The sequence below is a fragment of the Balaenoptera acutorostrata genome, chromosome 7, assembly GCF_949987535.1.
Source record: "Balaenoptera acutorostrata chromosome 7, mBalAcu1.1, whole genome shotgun sequence".
Taxonomy (NCBI): domain Eukaryota; kingdom Metazoa; phylum Chordata; class Mammalia; order Artiodactyla; family Balaenopteridae; genus Balaenoptera; species Balaenoptera acutorostrata.
In genome coordinates, this window is record NC_080070.1 from 61,198,596 (window position 1) to 61,222,377 (window position 23,782).

At 39.2% G+C, this 23,782-nt stretch overlaps 1 protein-coding gene across 3 annotated transcripts in view; it reads right to left on the reverse strand.

Moving 5' to 3' along the window:
- SLC25A13 (solute carrier family 25 member 13) overlaps positions 1-23,782 on the reverse strand; it is a 205,506-nt gene that overhangs the window by 85,087 nt on the left and 96,637 nt on the right. For all 3 annotated transcript variants that reach the window (XM_057550355.1, XM_057550354.1, XM_057550356.1), the window contains one exon: positions 5,526-5,665. In XM_057550355.1, coding sequence (XP_057406338.1) covers positions 5,526-5,665 — 140 coding nt within the window. The remainder of the gene's footprint in view (positions 1-5,525; positions 5,666-23,782) is intronic.

The window sequence follows — 23,782 nt, forward strand, 5'->3', positions numbered from 1 at the left end:
TGTTCCACCTGTCTCATCTTGGACAAAAACTCCTCCAAGCTTCTACGTGCTCATCTTTCATATAGAAACAACAGCAACTGCTTAACACCTAAGGCAACTGTAAAGACCAACACAAGCCAAAGCACTTTCTAAGCTGGAAAATGCTACAGGAGAGGTAGTTAACAGCAACAGTTTTCTAGTTAACAAGCGTATCGCACTGGGTAGTAATCTGAGACTTTTCTATCCTGAGACCAGAGCCGTTAGAAACTCCTATGTGTAGATGATTTTTAAACTGTAATAATTATATGTGAAATATATACCCATGATTATAAACCATTATCAAGAAGTAACTGGAGGGGAATTCCCTGGCGGTCCAGTGGTTAGGACTCCACGCTTTCACCGCCAGGGTCTGGATTGGATCTCCGGTTGGGGAGCTAAGATCCTGCAAGCCGCACGGTGTGACCAAAAAAAAAAAAAAAGTAACTGGAAACAACCGTAACACGTACCCCTACTACGGCTTTTTTATAATCATATCTGGCAATTAATGGCAGGGATCAGGAATGCTAAATGTCCAGTAATGCATGACTGTACACCCCCATTCAGAAACATGGCCCCTTCCAGGAACAGAAACTAACTTCATAGCCATGGCCCTGGAGACAACATAGTGGAGTATAGTGGTAATGGCATCATATTTTTTAATCCCTCACATGTCTGTGATCTTATGGAAGAAGTTAAGCTCTAGAACAGCAGGTCTGTACTCTTTTGGGATACTCTTTTGGGACCCTATTGAAAGCCATGAGCATTTCCCCATAAAATTACCTGTAAATGCAAAATTTTACCCTAGAGTCTGTTTATTCTTTTGTATAAAATAGGGAATAATTATAATTACCTCTCAGGGTATTGGGGGATGCTAGCATCAGAAACAGGATATTTAAAACTACTTTGTAAATTATAAAGGTCGTTGCTATTATTACTTCTTTTTTTGAGAGTCAGTACCGACTCTACAGAATAATTTGGCAGAAAAACTTAAGAGGCCTTTCTTTCCCTCTGTGCTCACAATTGCCTACGACTCCCATCCAATAAGAAAAAGGTAATGGATCTGAACAGACACATCTCCAAAGAAAACATACAAGTGGCAACAAGCATGTGAAAAGATGCTCAACATCATCAGTCATTAGGGAAATGCAAATCAAAATCACAAATGAGATACTGCTAAGAGACTCTAAAGTAAAAGGCCTCAGACTCTTCATCTGTAAAATGGGTCTGTTAACTAGACCTTATAGTAGTACCTGGCCCTTTAATTTTGTACTTTGGACGGCTGCTCTAACCACACTTTGAATGTTGGTTTCGGGTTTACACCTGCCATAAGGGTTTATGCTACAAACCCTTAAGGATTTTTGTTATAAAAGAGCATCCTCATAGGGTATACATTTTATATCTGTTTGCAGTTGTGCCTTTTGAGCTGTCAGGCGACTAAACATAGGAACACCCGCCCAGACTTGTACATTTTAAGTATTTCAAAAGTTGCTACCTCTGCACCTCTGAGCCTTTTGCACAAGGCCTCTCGACAAATCCTGCATCCTCAGCAAACATTTGATGAATTGGGTGGCTTGCCTCATGCGAGTAACAATCACAAAAATACTTCAAGACAGGGTAGAGAGTTCTATGTTAATATCATTTATGAACAGGAGTTCCATCAGGTATAGAATAGGAAAATTTCTCAGAACTGCTTTCTAAATATACTGTTTTCAGTACATTAAAATCCATTTTTCAGCTAGTAACCATAAAATGAGAGCTTTGCCCTAAGAGCTGAGAGTACAGATATGTTGGAAAGGCTTATAGACTATTTTAAAATACACGCACATACACTGCAACATATAAAACTATATTCACATTCACAGGTACACGCCATCGCTCATGCAGTTAAGTGGAGACGATAGAACCCGGCACAAAAAAGATAGCAGCAGTGGATGCAACAGTATTAAGGCTGGGGGAAACCGGACTGCGACTCCACTCCCTTCTGAAGTCCTTCCCTACCAAGACTCTAGAAGGGAGGCTTTGCATCCCTGCTACTTGCTTCAACACTGTCATTTAGATACACAGTATAAACAAGGCAAATTTAGCTCCAAGTATATCAAACTGATTCACCACTTTATGAATTTTATAACCAAAGCACAGAAAACAACATTCCAGCTCGGCATCCAATCGATGCCCACGACCGGCACCAACCCCCTCAGACAGTACCCAGACGAACATGTGAACATGTGGCGTCCTCACAGCCACATGGTGGCTTATAACAAACTCACACCAGCTTCCGTATAGTAAAATATTTTTTAGGGCTTCCCTGGTGGCGCAGTGGTTAAGCATCCGCCTGCCAATGCAGGGGACACGGGTTCGAGCCCTGGTCCGGGAAGATCCCACGTGCCGCAGAGCAGCTAAGCCCGTGCGCCACGACTGCTGAAGCCTGCGCTCTGGGGCCCGCGAGCCACAACTACTGAGGCCGCGTGCTGCAACTACTGAAGCCGGCGCGCCTAGAGCCCGTGCTCCGCAGCAAGAGAAGCCACCGCAATGAGAAGCCCGCACGCTGCGACGAAAAGTAGCCCCTGCTCGCTGCAACTAGAGAAAATCCTGTGCGCAGCCACAAAGACCCAACGCAGCCAAATAAATAAATAATTAAAAATAAAATAAAATAAAATATTTTTTAAATGAAGGGGAAAAAAACTGACCTTGCAGAGAATTGCACTGCTCACCAGGCACAAACACGTGCACATACATAAGCACAGGTTAACACAAGAGTGTGAGGCTGATACCTTCTAGGCCCTTCAGTGGGACTGACCGGTGTTTTCGACAACAGGCTCCTTGAGGTCACGAGCACCGTGAAGTTGACCCTACGGCTGGCTGCTCCTCCTCCTCCTCAGGTGACAGGCAAGTGGCATGCACGGTGGCAGTTCTTTCACGAACTTGGCGCCAGACAGGGAGCTGGTGTCTGTGTTTCTGAGCCGTGCCCCACAGCAGAAAGGCGGGCACATGCTTGATAAAGCAAGAGCCCCAAACATAGGAGATTACGTTTACTTACATCTTTAAGAAGGTCCCTGTATCCAGAAAAGAGCCCCAAAGAACAAAGTATTTGAAGTTGAGGTCTGAGGCTCTACCTTCATTCAGAAGAGACTTCAAAGGAAGCAAAGGAAGCATTTGAATGGGGGCAGTGGGACAGTGACCCAATGGTAGACACCAAAACTGGCATTTCATCGGCATTCATAGCAAGTCTACCATGATACATCCATTAATTCCTTTATATCTGGGCCTGGAGTGGGACACAACAGCAAAGTCCTAATTACCTACCAAGACCATTTTAATCTAGTAAAAGTTTAGCACTTGCATTCTGGCTACAAAGTCAAAATCGTCCCACGCAGGACACTGAGGGATGAGTGTATTCACCAGTATAGATCGGAGTCCAATACAAGTGAATGCCCCACAAGCTGCAGCTGGAAACCTAATCAGTAATCCCTGAGTCATCTCATCTTTGCCTCTGGCTTGTCCATATCTTGAGGAAGGCCTAGAAGCAGCTGAGTGGATTACAGCTGACTCAATTCGGCATAACTGATATTTGCTTAAAGGGAAACCCGATCATCCTTACTACTGCTAACATCACATTAAGACTAAAAGTTAATTAGGCTGTGTTCCATAAAGTCAATTGGAGGCATTTGTCTCAATAGCATTATTGTAATTATTCCTCATCAAAATGGTTACCACCTCCTACTGCGCCCGATGTCTTGTATAAACAACAGCACAAACCTAACAACTCACATTCCATTCTTCACCTGAGTTATTTAAGCAGGTTTATGTTTATATAGAACTGCAAATGGGAATTCATAGACATTAACACATTTTAAAATAAATACAAAGGCATGTTTAAGACATCTTGTTTTTTAAGTTTTCAAAGACTGGGAAAATAAAAGCAAACTACAAAGCGTGACAAATTTTAGATATCATAATGATACCAGTGAAAGTCAAAAAGAGAAGCACCTATTAAAGTCAACCTATTACATACACTGTGCCTAAGAATGGAGACCACAAAATGCTGAGTGAAAAGCACACGGCACGGTGCACATGTGCCCCTGTACCCTCCACCTCCACCGCCCCACAGCTGTGCTTCCAACCACTCCTCAGAAGACTCTGGCAAGGTCACAGGCACACGAAGGAAGCAGGGCCACCAAGATACCCACTGCTGATGTTACTAACAACAAAGAAGAGAAGGTGTTTAGGGTAGGCGGATTGGGGAGGGCGGGGCCAAAATAGGCAAAGGAGATTAAGAGCTATAAACCTACAGTAATAAAACAAAGAAGCCACGAGGATGTCATACACAACGTTAGGAATATGGTCAATACTGTAATAACTTTGTATGGGGACAGATGGTTACCAGACTTATCATGGTGAACATGTCAGAATGCATGCAAATGTCAAACCACTATAGAGTACACCTAAAACTAACATAATATTGTATATCAACTACATTTCAATTTTTAAAAAAAAGAAGAAAAAGATGGTTTCCTTGGCAAATTTTTCCTCAAGACCCACGACTTACACACAGCAAACTAATTCCCTTAAACAAGTCTTTAAAATATTATATTTAATAAAATAAAATTGTTAGAGAAACCAAACAAACGCATAAAAATCTGAAAGAAAGAGTGGTTTATCACACAGACCTATACATTATCTAGATATTGATCTCTAGTGACTAAACAATATCCAAATCAACACAGTCTTAAAATTATGCTTCAGGAGGAAAACTAAACTGTGATCGTATTTGGTTACTAGCCTTCTGTTAGTATCATCAGTGGCCTAGTGAAATTATCACGAAGCAGGGAGTGAAGAGAGGAAGTCAGGAGGGACTGGGCCAGGGGCGTCCCAGAAATGCAGATAACTCCCACAGAGCTGAACCCCGGATACGGACAGCTAAGTGCTCTGAACAGTGATTCTCAAACTTGGCAACACAACAGAAGTGCCTGAAAAGCTTTAAATACCCCAAGGCCCAAGCAGTCCCTCCCTGCCCTCCATCACACACACATACAAAATCTAATCTCTAGAGGTGGGGGACCCAAACAACAATAGTTTTTAAAAATCCCCAGGTGATTCCAATATGCAGTCAAGGTCTAGATCCAGTGTCTTGTCTATAAAAAGGCCTCAGGTGAAATGATTCTATGGTTAGATGCTGATGATGACACCTGGCCATTTCCCAAGGGAAAACAAAATATTGGTAACTACTGGTGGAACCAGTCATAAGCCAAGAGTTCAGGTTCTGATTTTGCCCCTCCTGATTTATGTGACCTTTCAGCAAATCACTTGATTTCCTGGGTCCTCAATGTGTATTCCATTTAAGTAGGAACGGGTTCTGCAGAGTAAGAGTCTATTTAATCCTATAGTTTCTACATACTAATAAAGAAATACTTCCAAATGGATGGTTTGGCCAGGGTTAGCAAATGTGCATCAGGATCCTAGTTTTACTTATTCACTCTTTTTTAACTTTTTATAAGGGCTAGACCCACCAGTAAAAACTGAGTGAATTCCGCATATGTCAGGTGTCTTTTTCTTTCTTTTCCAAAGTGTAGTTGCACAAATTCTGAATCCCAGTTAAATGGAATATGTTGATGAATTGTGGTCTGTTCAAAAACTTGCTTAAGGTCCTCTGAAAAGAGAAAAGAAAGGTTGATTAAAACAAAGCAAATCGGGTTCTTCCTTATAAAACCTGTTACTAAATGGATATTGCTACTTTCTTTGTAGAAAAAGTAACTCAACTTTAAAAACACAGATTATAAAATCATGGCAGAAATAGAACTGGGAGTCTCATGAAGTCAAAGTTAATAATGCCATCCAATAAAATAAAAGGAAAAAATCAAGAAGTCACACACACACAAAAGGCCCTAAAAGGTAGTCACAAAACAAAGTAATAAGCTAAATCTCATATCATCATCTGTTTTGTTTCAACAAATATTATTTTCTAGGCACAGGGGATATAATTCAATCTTTAGTGGCAGGAAACATACTTATACATACAGAAACACATAGAACACTATACAAGTCTTAAATATACTCCTCTTTAACAAGCTATTAAAATGTTTTTGAGGATTTAGAAATCAGTTAGATATAAATCTTGAAGCATATATTCAACAGCACTAAGACTCTATTTAAGCTTTAAAAAGTTCCACTGTTCATCAGGCCACACTTAAAAGGTAATGGGAAGAAGAGCCAACAGCCCAAACCTTTAACTTTATCCTGCACACTCTGGCTTGACAGAAGTTCTCAAATGGTCCAAATAATCCCATTTTAAGATGGGCTACCAAATGTACTGTAGTATTGATTCTTCCCCTCTTTTTAGCCTCTACCACAAAACTGTAAGAGGACTGAGAGAGAACAGAAAACAACAATATGAAAAACCTTACTTTTCTAAAGCTTCACGTTTTTATTTACTAGTCTCCCCGCCTCCCAACATGAGTGTATGTTTGGAGGGTAAAGGAACACAAGTTATATTAATGAATTTGTCCTGGCCTTCACATCTTTAAATAATCTACCAAACCTGCTCACTTTTATGAGCAAACTGCCTGCTACCTTGTTTTTTTCCCTTTGCAACTATTTAAAAAAAGAAGTAAATTCTTTAATTCTCTAAAGGGTGCCAAAAAACCTTGGCACGTGTTTCCACTGTTTCCCCCAAATTTCCTACTTCCATCCACCCTTACACTCGCAAGTTTTTATTCCATGCTTTTAAAGTTTCCAGAAATTTTAAAAGTCTTGCCATGAAGAAACAGTAGTGCTGCCATCAGTATAAGATTGGGTGTGTATCTGCACGGAGAAGGCAGTAAAAATCAGAATTATGCCAGGCATAAATTTTATAAAAGATGGCAGAAAACCTCAGGCTGGCCCTGATAAGGACAATAAAATAAGAAGTTTTTAAGTGTAACCCTCAATTTCTTTGAATTTATTCTGTCTTCTCCACTTTTAGGAAAAAAGAGAAAAAAAAAAGAAGAGAAAAAAGAGAAAGGACATAAGAAAAATGAAGTGACTCAAGAATTGAGGATCTGAGTGGGGGGTGATGAATGAAATGAACTAAGTAGGAGGAGACTCTGCAAGTTTCCTTTTGGCTCTAAAACCTCTGAGAAGGAATTACCGAACTGAAAGTCAAATTACTTGGGTTCAAATTCTACTACTAACAGTAGCTAAAATTTCTTAGGCATTTACCATGTGCCAGGTATTATTCTAGTGGCTATATGTGATAGAATAGATATTAACCTAGATAATCTGTAGCTCCTTTCCCATTCTAAATTTCTATGCCTCTGTATGAAACAGGCCCAGGATAGACTCAAGGAAGGCCCACAATCTTCTAATCAATCTTCTAATCAAGACCAATAAATGATCTAATGAGAAACGATGTTCAAATGACAAAGATGTGACCAAAAGAAAAAAAAACACACAATTTTTTACTCTATAAAAAAATGTTTATATACTATAATAAAATTTTAGAGAAATATACAAGCAAAAATGACTTTGTGGCCATTTTTCTGCCAAGCTGGTGAAATAAAGATTCCTCTCTGCCAAGCATTCTGGTAAAATAACTTTTCAATGCAATAATCATGGGATAGCTGTCAAAAACGAGGTCCTTCCTTTTCTTGACCTCTCCTTCAACGTCCTATAGAAAGTAACAGAAGGTATTAACCCAATATTGGAGACATGGGTGGATGGAAGGCTAAGTAAAAGTCATAAAGAAATGATGACTCTGGAGAACAAAAAGTCCAACACTGGAAATCTTGATGAAGTTAGTGATAGAGCTGGAAAGACAGAAGTTCATGATGAAAGTTTGGTATGTTGTAATAGAAGAATTCAGAGGTGACAGGACATGAGATCTACGTGCTGTGTTGCGTTTGTATGTTGAAGTCATAGCCCCTAGGACCTCAAATATGACTATATTTTGGAGATAAGTTATTCAAAGAGATAAGTTAAAATGAGGTCATTGGGGCGGGGTGGCCTAATGTCATATGATTGCCATGCTTATAAGAAAAGTAGATTAGGACACAGACATGCACAGAGGAAGACCATGTGAAGACACAAGGAGAAGACTGTCATTTACAAGCCAAGGAGAGAGGCCTCAAAAGACACCAATCCCGCCAACACCTTGATCTTGGACTTCCCGCCTCCAGAACTGTAAGAAAATTCATTTCTGTCGTTTAAGCCACCCAGTCTGTGGCACTTTGTTATGGCAACCCCAGCAAACTATTACAATGAGCAACAGGAACTCCCACAGCAGTGATGAGGAAGTTACCCAAAAAGACCCTCCATATCTCCTGCTACCACCATAAGCAAGATGAGAGACATTTACAAAAGCAGGCATGTGATAAAAAGGGTGTGTCAGCTGGATATTCAAATCAATTAAATGTAGTAAAAATGTGTTTTAGGCTAAATATATGCAAATTACATGTATTAATACAAAGAAAAGTAACAGAAGGTATTAACCCAATATTGGCATATAAAGCTAAGGCATTTATTATCCATTTTAATATTTATATGGTATAAAACTATAAATATACATAATAAATTTAGGTTACTCAAAACTTAGTAAATGAATTTAAAATGTGACTGACTCTAACCAACAATCTTATTTTTCCTATAATTAACTATCATTCACTGCTTGCTAGAGCTCTGACTTGAATTCAAAACTGTGAACTTTGAACCTTAAGTCTAGAGCTTTCTCCACTATTCCATGAGAGCTTGTCTGTCTCTCTTATGCAAATGCCTGCCTGAAGTATTGAAATCTAGTCCCCCTGAAGTATAAAGCTATATGTGATCTCTAAAACATGTTTCAACTCTACAAACTGTCAGTCCTACAGACCTGCACTACTGATGTGTTTTTAAAAAGATATCTCTACATAGTATTGTATAGGTATGGAGATAGGTCTGCGTGAGTATACACGTTAATTATACATCTTTTCTTTCTACATAGATTATTAGCACCTTGAGAACAAAGGCCATATTTTTCACATCTGCTTCTCCCCTTGTGCCTGCACAATGGTGGGCATAGAGCAACTATTCACTAAGTTGTGGCTGAACTTAAATGAGGAAGAAAAGGTTTACAATAGTGCAACAGGTTCAGGACAGTGGTATTAACCCTTTGAGGCACTACAGTTTCCACCCTACTGAAAAGCCATTACAACAATCATTTCCTAAGATTTTAGTCAAGTGCAAAGAATTGTCAGTCTTCCTTATTAAAATCTCCAGCCCCAGGCCTAGGCTGATTCAAGTGAACTGAAGAACCTGCATTTTAATTAGCATCCCAGGTTTTTCTAATTCAAGGGTCCAGAACCTCATTTTGAAAAACGTTGTCCCAAAGGGTTATAGAAGGGTTTTTAAACTCCCCATTGAAACAGACAAAAAAATATGAAAGGAAGGAGGTAGGAAAGATTCTCCAGAATAGCTAACGTAATGCAGTAAGTGTACACACAGGCCACTTGTAGACCCAAAGGGACATGCAGGTTGTACAATCCAGTGACTGACATTCACTTCATGGCCTATGTGACCAGTGCTCCCTGGAGTTGGACAGTTTACAAACTACACGACCCTGAGAATGGGGTCCATTTTCAGTTCTCAGCTGTTCTAACACACTGGTCACTGTAAGAATGCCAGTCCTTAGTTAGCCAGCACATCTGGGAGCACTGTATCAGGTCCTGCGGGAAGTAGAAGGGCAGGAGAAGACACGGTGCTGAATCCAAGTCTAATCCACAAGAAATAACTAAACAACACATCCAAACAGTATACTGGATTAAGTGCTAAACAGCAACAGTCCTCTTGGCAAGGAAACAGAAGTTTAAGGAAGGATGCATTTACAACAGTGGGAGAAAAAAAAGCTTTCTGGAGAAGGTAAAACTTGATCTGGGTCCTAAAGGCCGTGGAGGATTTATTCAGATGAATCTGTGAGGGAGTTTTTCAGTAAAGACCAACAGCATGAAGAAGGGTTCATTTCTTTTGAAGTGAATTAAGGGTCCAATCAAAACATATTGGACCAAAGCCACTGAGACAGGACAGATCCTGGTCTAGGCACTTACAGATGTTGGCATCACCTGCCAGCAGCAAATATTATTTTCAAACCCTAAGGACTTGATGCTACATTTGTGGTGAAGAAAATGTTGCTACGGGAAGAACAGTTGGTCATGGAATTCTGCAGAAAAAAAAAGACCTGGAGTTTTTTACCACTTGATACAATCTTTACAAAATTTATTTTTCACTCTCCTAACTTACCTAACAGAGGCTTGTGTACTCAAATATCATTAAGATTACCAAGTCATTGTAATTGAACAAATCAAATGATACGAGCATTATTATTATGGATAAAGAGGAAAACTACCAATATTTCTATAGTCATTTTCAAGGCTAATAAACTCTTTTAAGAAATTAAAATATTAAATTTTGTCACTCTGGAAAACCCACATTTTTTCTCTGAAAATATTTTAGAGATTCATAAGTCTTTGAATACTTCATCTTGCTCCAAGAAGTCATTGTGGGGCACTGATTTTCTGAAATGCTTGGCCTCAACATTTTCCTGTACGTTCATGAAAACAAACATCTCTAAGCCCAATAGTCACAATGGGTTCTGGAACTTTCCCCCTCACTTTGGAAGACACTGTAATATCATCTCAGGTTAATATTCTCTTCTCCTTTTAGGAGGCTCAAATAGCTTTCTCACTTAACATTTGATTGTTTTAAGATTTCTCCATGCCTTGGTGAGACATTGAGAGGTAAGAGTACTCCTTCCATCATATAGCTGGAAAATCAGAAACTAAAAACCAAAGTGATTTTCAAAACTGCTCTGTACTCTCGCTTTCATGGAAAATTCCATGAGCTTTACCATAAAAGACTCTAGGAGTCGATCTTAGGGTCATCCTATCACTAAACCTTTACCATTCCCTGAGCTTTCCAAACTTAACTTCCTAACTTGCAGTACTGGAGAGGAAAGAGAAAAATGTTTTACACTTTTTGGTCCCTTGGTTCCGTGAAATAAATAAATTAATAAATTAATAAATATGACTATAATTCATAACGCACCTGCTGATGGCTTTCAAATAAGCATCACTTGGCAGATTTATTACTAACTTAAAAAAATTAGAAGGTCTCTTCTAGTCTAAAGCACAAGGTCTTAAAATCTTACCCCCAGGTTGAGGTCATATAGGCAAAGAAGCAAAACTGAATTAGCAATGAAATATAAATGAAGCACTAGATATATATTTTGGATATTTAAAATCATAGTTTTCTTAGCTCAGCCACTCCTCCTGAAAGTAAAAACAAATTAGAGTGCTTATCTCAAAGTATAATCATTGTTATTTCAATATGTGCCAAACAAACTATGTTTGGAAGGTCTATAGTTCCCATAATATCACCAAATAATGGTGATAGTATTTAAAGCAAGACTTCACCAAATAAGCTCAAAAAACCTTTGGGTTTATTTTTGGGGACTTTGCTTTCTCCACAAATGTTTCTAGGCTGAAAGTCTGCTGCACTTTTTTTTTTAAGATTATAAAAAGATAATTACAAAGTGGTAATCATTTCTTACCTAAATATAGCCTCAAAAAGTCAACTTATTTCCCCCAATAAGTTTCCCAGGCTACACAGTATGGTTGTAGTGGAAAGACTTGTGATTTTTAAAAGCTGGGTCATAGATGACATGATCTTGTGTATTCAAGGTCCTAAGGAATCCACTTAAAAACCATTAGAACTAATAAGTCCAGCACTGTTGAAGGATACAAGATCAATATACAAAAATCAACTGTATCTCTACATACTGGAAATAAGCAACCCAAAAATGAAATTAAGAAAGCAATTCAATTTACAATAGCCTCAAAAAGAATAAAATACTTAGGAAAAAATTTAACAAAAGACATGCAAAACCTGTACTCTAAAAACTATAAAACACTGTTGAAAGAAATTAAAGAAGATTTAAATAAATGCAAAGACATTCCATGTTCATAGATGGGAGGTCTTAATACTGTTAAGATGGTAATACTCCCCAAAGTGATACACAGATTCAGTGTAATCCCTATCAAAATTCCAGGTGGTGTCTTTGCAGAAATTGACAAGCAGACGCTAAAATTCATATGGAAATTCTAGGGACCCAGAATAACCAAACCAATCTCGAGAAAGAAGAACAAAGTTGAATTTCAAATTTACCTCAAAGCTACAGTAATCAAGACTGTGTGGTACTGGCATAGAGATAGACATATAAGACAAATGGAATAGAACTGAGAGTCAAGAAATAAACCCTTACATTTATGGTCAGTTAATTTTCAACAAGGGTGACAATTCAATAGGGAAAGATTAGTCTTTTCAAGAAATGGTGCTGGGACAACCATGCAAAAGAAGTAAGGTGGGACCCTACCTCACACCACATACAAAAACTAACTCAAAAATGGAGCAAAGATCTAAATATAAGAGCTAAAACTGAAGCTTTTAAAGGAAAACGTAGGCATAAATCTTTACGACTCTGGATTGGAAAATAGTTTCTTAGATATAGTATCAAAAACACAAGCAACCAAGGACAATAATATATAAATTGGACATCTTCAAAACTGAAAACTTTTGTACTCCAAAGGATACCATCGACAAAGTGAAAAGACAGACTACAGAATGGGAGAAAATTTTTGCGAATCACATATCTGGTAAAGAACTCTAGAATAGATAAAGAACTGTTGCAACTCAATAATAAAAAGACAATTCATCTAATGTTTAAAATGGGCAAAGGATTTGAACAGACATTTTTCCAAAGACAAAATGGCCAATAAGCACATGACAAGATGTTCTAATCATTAGCCTTTAAGGAAATGCAAATCAAACGAGATATCACAATGAGATACCAGTTTACCCCCACAAGTAGCAAGTGTTGGTGAGGATGTGAAGAAATCTGAAACCCTCATACACTGCTTGTGGGAATGTAAAAATGGTGCAGTCACTTTGGAAGAGTTTGGTAGCTCTTCAAAAAGTTAAACATAGTTACCATGTGACCCAGCAATTCCACTCCTAGGTATATATCCAAGAGAAATGAAAACATATGTTCACATAAAAACTTGTACACAAATGTTCATAGCAGCATTATTCACAATAGCCAAAAAGTGGAAACAACCAGAATATCCATTAACTGAAGGATGGATAAACAATATGTGGTATATCTATAACAATGTGACATCCTCAATAAAAGGAATACAGTACTATTACATGCTACAACATGGATGAACCTTGAAAACATTATACTAAGAAGCTAGTCATGAAAGACCATGGTGTTGTATGATGTTGTATGACGTACCATGTTGTATGATGAATCATACAATCATGTTGTATGATTCCATGTATATGAAATGTCCAGAATAGGCAAATCCAGAGAGACAGAAAGTAGATTAGTGGTTGTTTAGGACTGGAGGGGCTGGGGAAAATGGGAGTGGGGAGTGAGGATTGCTAAGGTATGGGGTTTCTTGTTGGGGTGATGAAAATATTCTAAAACTGATGATGGTTGCACAAATATGTGAACAGATGAAAAACCATTGCATCATACACTTTAAATGGGTGCATTATATCTAAATAAAGCTGTGTTTTAAAAAAAAACCTGGAACCCTCAAATCTGCTTCCTACTAATGAGTGATATTAGGCAAATTACTTACTCTGACTCCATTCTCTCAATGTGTAAAATGGGAGTAAAATAACTCGAGGGTTGTAGCCAAGTGTGCCCAGTACAATGTTCTAAACATAGTAGGTGACCATTAAAATGGTAAAATTCCAAAATCTAAAGTCTTAATTATAATGAAGATTGTTATCTGGGCACCAAATATTTACAAAAGATACAAAAAAAAAAAAAATCAGGCACAGTGTGATTGGAAATATCATAGTTTATACATGTCTCAAAAAGCAATAATTTTCCTCAAATACTTAAAATCATCCTCTTTTAGCTCATATATTAAAATTTTGAATGAAAAGTGATAAAAAACTAAGTAATTTTCCATTATGTTTCTGAAAGTACGAAATTAAGAAAGATTAAGAACCACCACTCTTTGCTTTGAAGATCTTTCAGATACTAGAAATATTTAATTGGCAAATTACTTGCACATGCCATTAAGTGGTTAGACTGAATTTGTTTTTACAAATTCTATGGCCTCTTATTCCTTAACCTCCACCACACTATAATCTGAAATCATTGAGGTCTTCACTTATGCAAATTTTTACTTTCTATGTTTTTGTTTCCATACAGAATAACTAAATTAATGCACTTTAATTTCCAAAAGATTCACTCTTTGAAGCTGCAAATCAAGGAAAACAAGTTTCCCATTAAAATAAAAAAGGTTCATCAAGCTACATTATTTCAAACACTGAACCACAATTTCTCTCTCATGGATCCTAAAAATTTCATTAATACAATAAACACAAAAAGGATGTTTCAGTTAAACCCGAAAGTAATCCATCCCTCTCAGAGGCAAAGGGAGAGTTGCTAACAGTGCCCTTTACTTCTCGGCAGCTTCACTGGGGTGCTTTTTCTAATGTGGGCTAAATCCTCAAAGAAAGTTGTGGTTTCGTTCGAAGGGAAATAATATTTCACCCTGCTGATATGGTTAACAACAGCTTATATGGCCATCATCTTTTAAGCAGGGAGCACAAGACAAATTGTTGAATTCGGAAGTTAAATAGCATAATGGAGTAAGTGGATACAGACCTATCTCTACTGCCACATGCGCCAATATCAAGGTTTGCCATTTCAAACCCTTTTGACAAGTGCCTTTTTCTATTAATCACAGTTAAGGGTCTGAAGAGGAAAGAAGTATTCTGGCTACAATTCAGACTTGCTCAAGGAAGTTCTAGGGGGAAAATGGGTGCCATTAAAACAGAGTAAGTACAGAATAAGTACTTCACACACTCAGCTCTTCTCATTAAACTGAGATCTCTATAAGCCCCTGTAAACTTTGTATTATTATTACTATCATTCTGAACATGCGGGTGCAGTGGTGATAAGTATCTTTCAAAAAATGAGCACACACGCAGACAAAGCGCTTGCGTACACACACACAGTCAAGCTGCGCTGAATATTATTTCGAAGTCACGTACGGTGTTGGTACATGTAGAAATTAGGGCTAACTTAAACCTCTTCCAGTTCTGTACATAGAGAGGGATGGGACTACCCTGATATGAGGTCACGTGGCATTCTAGAACAGAGTGTCACCCGTCTAGTAGTGCTGGAAGACAAAGTTGTGGTTCCTACGAAACCAGTCACCGTCCCCTCTCTGTGCCTGTTTCCACATCCATGAAATAAAGCCATAAATGACACCAGCCGTTGTTCAACTGCAGTGTGAAACGCGTTCCCTTGGAGAGCTTGTTCAAAACACATTCCCAAGCCCCACGCCCAAATACTCTGAGTCAGCAGATTTGCGATGGACCCAGGGAGCCCGCAGTTGTCATGAACACCCCCCCCCCCACGCTATTACAACGAGAACTCCTGCTCTGCCTTATTGATAAGAATCCTTCCTATTCTAAAGCCTAATGAATCTATAAATCCTCAAGATCAATTCACTATTTAAGTCATCATAGTGAATGCTGGTTCACAATGAAAAATGTTAAAGGCTACCAGCTATTTAGCATTCGATATTAATCTTCTATCACATGCACTATCTAAATCAAACAGCAAGAGAGGCCAACTGAGATGTTTTCAATCTATCTGCCAGAAAAAAGTTATTTTCAATTGGACAGAATAAATCATTAGCAGTCTTTCATAAAATCAAAAGTAGGTCAGTTAAAATGGTGTTTGGAGGTCTACAGCAGACTGTGGTCACTCTCCAGATGTGTAAGCTTGCTTTAATCATCTGTTGTGTTAATTATTGTTAACTTTCCTTACCACTAGAGAGGAACACACCAAAAGACTCCAACTCTTTGGAATTTTTAAAGCAGTACAAAGAATCCTAATTCATTCCCTAAATGCAAGTATAATATCTCTATTGTTTAAAACACCAATTTCCTAAGCTAGTTTCCTTAGACGGATGTTATCAAAAATAATTTTCTTGCAAAAGCATTAACATACATTTAACTCTACTTAAATGCTCAAGAGCAAATGTACTCCAAATGTACACCCACAGTGATCCCTTATTAGTATTAAACTGTTTTATTTCAATTAAAATGTCTAACTATCCACCCCCAACATATACCTAAACTGTAATTTTCTCTGAGAACTTCCAATACATTCTTGATTTTGTTTCCTTTATCAACCTATCAGAGCAAAAACAGCCTTGCAACTGTTGGAAGAAATCAGTCATTAGCAGCAAGATTACAGCAAATTTTCCAATTTAGAAAAACAATATTTTTATCTCCTCTTATACTGAAAGAATAATGGTATAATTTTACTATTTTTAAGTGAGCAGTACAGTTTAAAATAGTCAAATTCTCCCAGTGCTTCAAGTTTTAGGATTTACCGTTAGCTTTCTGTTCTCCACACCTTCTTTCCTATTCACAAGTTCTCTTCTCCCTTCACACACACACACACACACACACACACACACACACACACACACACACCCACCCACCCCCCAGGTGCAGACATCCCCTGATTCGGCCTTGCCATACCGAGTCTTCTAAAGAACGCTTAACCTTCAGGCGGTAGTTAACTAAGGAGTGGCTTCACGTGGTTATTGTGATTTTCTCTCCAATTGACATTCCTCCACCTTCTCAACAGGCCTTTTTTCCCCCCTCCCTATTTTTTTTTTTTTTTAAAGATTTTATTTTTTTATTGATTAATTGATTGATTGATTGATTGCTATGTTGGGTCTTCGTTTCTGTGCTAGGGCTTTCTCCAGTTGTGGCAAGCGGGGGCCACTCTTCATCACGGTGCGCGGGCCTCTCACTACCGCGGCCTCTCCTGTTGCGGAGCACAGGCTCCAGACGCGCATGCTCAGTAATTGTGGCTCACGGGCCCAGCCGCTCCGCGGCATGTGGGATCTTCCCAGACCAGGGCTCGAACCCATGTCCCCTGCATTAGCAGGCAGATTCTCAACCACTGCGCCACCAGGGAAGCCCCCCCCTCCCTATTTTTAAAATGGGGTGATGAAGTAGCAAAAAGTACAATATTTTAGCCATTTGAGCATAGATGATTCTCAAATTATCCCACCAACTGGAAGTGCTCTCTGATACCACTATCTTTCAAAATTGAAGCCATTATGGTCAATCGTGCAAATCCGTACTTAGCTTTTCGTAAGTAGTGGATTTTTGACCCAATGAACTGGAACAGCTTCTGCACAGTCTCTAGGATCTCATACAAGACACTCGGTCCCTGGGCACGCCACAATCCTCATCAATGTTGAGATTATTTCCTCTCAAAACTCACACTGCTCTTATTCAATATTCTCATTCTCTACTGGAATGTGTCTTAAGAAAATATACATGGGTTCCCCAAAAATATGAAATAAAATCTACTACGGGGTAATAACGTCCTCTCGCCAAAATAACCTGTTGTTTTTGTGAAACATCAAAATCAGAATGAATATTAACAAAGAACTTTGCTCAAATAATTGGTCCTTCTGACTCTCAGAACCATTTTCCCCTCAGTTATCGTTTTGAATATTTCATTTTCCAAGTGTCTTTACAAAGGTAATAATAAATGACCTTCTTTGCAGTGAGCTTTAAAAAATTATGGCTAAAGTTTTGTCCTCTTCTAGTCCAACACCTGCATTCCTCTAGTTTTTTACATTTATTATTAAATTTGAGTGTCTACCTTCAAAACTTATCTGCGTACTTTTAGCTCTCATCATTTTCTGCAACTTGAATCAGAATGACTGAAGCGGGTTGTTTCCACATAGTTCCTCGTGTCATCTAGCCTGTTCGTTTTCCCAGAGCATTCCAATTCACTTTCATCACAGCAGGTGTTCCTGCACAAAATCCAACTGTGAACCCAGGAAGGGCCCCTCCAAACACCAACATACACGTCAAAGAATTAACTAGAGAAGGACATTAGAAATCGCTTCATTAGTTCTGTGGATTCTATTTACGTCTCACACACGAAAGAAAGGTAGGTTCTGTTCAAACAGTTTGACAAAGTTAATTTACTTTTTCTGCAGGACTTCTCAGAGCCTTCGTAGACTAAAACTTTGGAGCCTTACGACTGTCTAATAGGAGAATCCTCTCTTACACAACGTTAACAGGAGACACCACTTTAAAGTATCCAAACTCACAGTATCACTCAATAGTTAAGATTAAAGGACAAGAGGGCACAGCAGCTTATAATACGAAATCAATACTGTGCTCGTTTCTTCTGGATTCCAGGCCAACTGACAGAGCTGAAGCAGCAAGACAGCCAAGTCTCCCAGTGTAGCTCAGGGCAAAGACTATTTTACAATTGAAGTTTTTAAACAGCAATGCTGGAAAAGTCTTAAATAAGATACACGTCTACTCATTCAGCTGTCCCTCTTTAAAAAGCAGTTCCTATCTTTTGGCAGGACTCCTTTCAGACTTGCTAAAGGCAAATGCTCATTTAGACAAAACACAACTAACAACTGTGGCCATTCATGGACTTCCTAACACTTATCTAGAACCAGAGAGTTGAGAATCCCTGTTGCTAAAGTTCAATGAAAAACTGCAGGCGGACACACACACACACACACACACACACCACCACCACGGTAATGAAACTGGGTGCATACTAAGAATGGAAATTTTACAACTGCATATAAAACATTTCATGAAATTTTGTTTAAGAGTAATGAAAGAGATAAGTCAAAGGAAAAGAAAAACATGTGATGGCATTAAGCAAATAAAAATTTTACATTTCAACTTGAGGAAGTATTCCGGTATACAACATACTCTGAATTTTCAGAAGGTCAATTGTGACTTACACTAGACAAAGGTAAGATTCAGGTCCTCCACTACTACTGAGTTAGGCTATTACTGGAGCCTACTGCAGATACAACTACTGAAGAAATATTCATAAACAGGAATAGTTAATGTTAAATTAGCATCATGAAAAAACCAATCACTGGTGAGCGCACTAAATATATCAGATTAACAGTTTCACTAAATACACACACACACACACACACACACACACACATTCTTAAAATTCCTAACAATAATGCTTTGCTTTCCCAGCATCAACAAATAAGAAACTTGGGAAAATGAAAGTGTTGGAAAACCACCCTGTACCAACTTGCTCAGAGGGCAAGTAAGTACTTTAAAACCCTGACTTTCAGTTCTTCCACTCACAAAATGGGAGTGATCATCCACTTGCCTGTTTCACAGCGGTATGGGGAGCTTACACGAGGATCACAGACATGTCTGCCTCCGGCTTTGCCCCACTCCAACCAATGCAACAAAACCCACCTTTTCCAAGCATCATTCGGATCCTGTCCCTGTCCTCTCAACAACCCTGCAGGACTCCCAATTGCCTCTCCTATCAAATTAAAACTCCTGCTTAGAGGGCTGTGGTGGGTGCACCATCACATGGGGCCCTGGCTCCCAGCACCCACATTTCAATCAAGGGTCTCCTCTACTATCCTCAATCTGCACAAAGGCCAACTCTCCTTCCCCTCCCACCACTCTGTAATTCCCCCTACACTCAAAATTCTGCTCACATCAAAAGATAAAGCCTCCTGGGTAAAGCCCACGACAAGTGCATTTCAACAAATTCCTTGGACGTCTCTGTAACCGAGGCAACTTTCTACATGTACTGAGAACTCTAATCCAGGTACATTCTTCCTTATAATTACCTTCCAGTACGGTCATATAAACAAAATCTTAATTCATTCGTGTATTGTTCTTTACTTCTTCATGAAAAATTATTAAATCCCTCTAACGTCTGATACAGACTGAAACCACAAAGGATGAATCGGCACCTACCTAGATTACAAAGGCAGGCCGTCCTCACAGAGCACAGTCATCACCAGAGGGAGGCAGTGTGGCACAGTGAGTAACGCTTGGCCGTCCTCTCGCTGCTACCTTGGCTCCACTACAGGCAACTCCAGGACCACAGACAAGTTACTTAACCTCCCCAAGGCCATTTCCTCATCAGAAAAATGAGGATTATAATAGTACAGACCTCCTAGGTTCTGAGGGTTAAATAATCAATTACATATAAAGCACTTAGCTCAAGGCGAGTTCATAGTAAGTGATCAATAAATTTCAAGATTAAAATGACAGTTATATCCCTTCTCTCAAGAGATTATGTAAAACCACATGTCATTGGAACAGAACAAACTCAGTAGCTACTACTGGGTCTCTCTTCTTTCCTTTGATCTCCTTTTTACCACAGTCAGTCAGGAGCCAAGTCATATAGGATTCATCCTCTAGAACGCCCTGGTGGGGGGTCCAGTCCAGGCCTGCATTACCCCTGCCTAGACTGTCGAAGCACCTCTCAAGTGACCATCACCTCCAGACCCTGTAGCTCCATCTCCTCCTGCAATACACAGCCTGTATCACGTCACCTTGGTGCAAAGACTCCTCCAGGTCTGCTTGGATAGCTTCTAACCCTCCTCTCTACCTAGCCTGCTTTACCTTGTAGATAGAGAATATATCGTATGATGTCATGTTCTATTTGCTTACTGTCTCTCTCCCTAAAACATCTGATCAGGATTTTTTAGTCTTGCCACTGCTGTATCTCCAGTCCTACAACATAGTAAGCATTCAACAGACACCCCTATCTTTACTTATTCCTCTAACTCACTCATCCAGTTAAATGGCTTCAAACACTATCTATTTGCTGCTAACTACCAAATTTCTATCTCCCAAATTCCACACTCAGATATCTAAGTGCCTGTTTGACATCTTCACTTAAATATCCAAAGGCATAAACTAACACATCCAAAAGTGAGCTCCTGTTCTTTCTCCCACCATCCCCAAGCCTGCAGCCCTCCAAGTTATCAGGTGATAACTCCACCCTTCCAGTTGATCTGGCCAGAGTTTAGAATCTTTCTTGCCTCTTCTCTCTTTCACAGGCCACATCCAACCTATCAGAGAACCCTATTGATTCTCTCTTCAATATATCCCTAACTTCACTCCCGCCCAAGCCACCATGATGCCTCATTTGAATTACTGCAATAGCTTCCTAACTGTTCTCTCTCTTCCTGCTCTTGCCCTTCTATAAATTTATTCTCAACCAACAGCCAGAATGATGCTAAAATATAAACCAGATCATGACACTCTCCTGCTAAAAAAAAAAAAAAACAAAAAAAAAACCTGCAATGGTTTCCCAGTTCACTTACCATCAAAGTCAAGTCCTAACCTTGGCCTACAGGGCCTTCCTTGATCAGATCCATTACTTCTCTGAGTTCCCCTCCTACCAGGACCCCCTGCCTCACTCAATTCACATGAGTCCTCCTTGCTGTTCCTCAAATGTGCCAAGAACATTCCAGCCTTCCAACCTGGGCAAAGGCTATTCCTTTCACTGGGACAGTCTCTTCCCCTCCTTCTTCCTTATTCTATATGATCAATTGCCTTACTTCTTTCAAATTTGTGTTCAAAAGTCACTTTCTCAATGAAGCTAACCAAACCATATTAGACACAAAGAAGAGAACCTTCTTTGTTTCATAGCTCATTACAAATACCCAAATATCACCACAACTTACCCATTCTACTGTCTTAATCCCCAGTCTTATCATCAACTTGTGTATGCTCCTGTTAATACTCTGGTGGAAGGGTCAGCAAACTATGTTCCACTGGCCACCAGCTGTCTTTGCAAATTAAGTTTTATTGGAACATAGCCACATGCATCCATAGGAATAGCAGAGTTGAGTAGTTGTGACAGAGATCCTATGGCCCACAAAGCCCAAAATATTTACTCTTTGGCACTTTACAGAAGAAGTTTGCTGTCCCTGATCTAGAGCCCGTGCTCCGCAACAAGAGAAGCCAACTCGTCGAGAAGCCCGCGCACCTCAACGAAGAGTAGCCCTGCTTGCCGCAACTAGAGAAAGCCCATGCACAGCAACGAAGACCCAACACAGCCAAAAATAAAAAAATAAAGAAATAAATCTATTTATTAAAAAAAAAAAGTACTACCAATAAAAGAAAATGCTGATAATTTGTACTACATTAAAATTAAGAACTTATGTTCCTCAGGACTCCATGAAGTGAGTAAAAGTGCAAGTCACAGAGTAAAAACATCAGGAAATATATAACCCACAAAGCCCCTGTATCTAGAAAACAGACACATACTAAAAAGGATACTCAAATGGCCAATAAACAGTTTTTTAAAAGTTGTACAACCCGTAAGTAATGAGAAAAACGCAAATTAAAGCCACAGCGTGAGATATCACTAAAATGAAAGTAACTGATAACAGCAAGTGTTTGCAAAGAAGTAAAATAACTAGAACTCTCATACACTGATGGTATGAATGTAAACTGGTACAACCACTTCGGAAAACTGTTTGGTAAGATCTACGGAAAGCTAAATATATACATTTTCTAAGACCCAGCAATTCTTTTTTTTTTCTTAATTTATTTTATTTATTTTTGGCTGTGTTGGGTCTTTGTTGCTGTGCACATGGGCTTTCTCTAGTTGCAGCGAGCGGGGGCTACTCTTCCTTGTGGTGCGCAGGCTTCTCATTGTGGTGGCTTCTCTTGTTGTGGAGCACGGGCTCTAGGCATGTGGGCTTCAGTAGTTGAAGCACACTGGCTCAGCAGTTGTGGCTCACGGGCTCTAGAGCGCAGGCTCACTAGTTGTGGCACATGGGCTTAGTTGCTCCACGTCATGTGGGATCTTCCCGGACCAGGGCTCAAACCCATGTCCCCTGCATTGGCAGGTGGATTCTTAACCACTTCGTCACCAGGGAAGCTCTCTACGACCCAGCAATTCTACTCCTATAAATGCCTACACATATGCACACCCCAAAATACATAAAAGAATGTTCAAAGCGTATTTGTAGCAATCAAAACTGGAAATGTGCAAATGTCTATCAACTGTAGAATGAGGAAACGTATTAGGGTAAAGTTATGCAATGGAATACTACACAGCAAAGAAAAAGAACAAAATAAAAATACACATAGCAAAAACATGGATGAATCTCACAAATAAAATTTGAGCAAAAGAAGTGAGAATGAAAGAATAAATCCTGTATCACTCCATTTTTTTTTTAAAGAGCTATTTTTTTTTAATTAATTAATTTTTTTTTTTGGTTGTGTTGGGTCTTCGTTTCTGTGCGAGGGCTTTCTCTAGTTGTGGCAAGCGAGGGCCATGCTTCATCGTGGTGCGCGGGCCTCTCACTATCGTGGCCTCTCTTGTTGTGGAGCACAGGCTCCAGACGCGCAGGCTCAGTAGTTGTGGCTCACGGGCCTAGTTGCTCCGCGGCATGTGGGATCTTCCCAGACCAGGGCTCGAACCCGTGTCCCCTGCATTAGCAGGCAGATTCTCAACCACTGCACCACCAGGGAAGCCCACTCCATTTTTATTAAGTTTAAAAGCAAGCAAAATCAATTGGTGGTGATAAATATCCCTTGCTACCATTGGAACAGTAACTGGGAAGAGACCTACTGAGTGTTGGTACCATTCTCTTTCTGATCTGGATGGTGGTAAAACAAGTATGTACACTGTGCAAAGTCATCAAAATGTACACTTAGGATTCGTGCATCCTTCTGCATGTATGCTCTACTTCAATAAAGTACACTTGAAAAAATTAAGAGTAAAAAATCACTATCATATAAAATAGGCTAAAAATGCAAATGAAAAGATTTAGAACAAAATACTTTTTTCTCCAATCACACAGAATTGCAAATTGTTAAGTAGAATTTTCTACTTATTCTGATATCATGTTATACACCTGTTGGC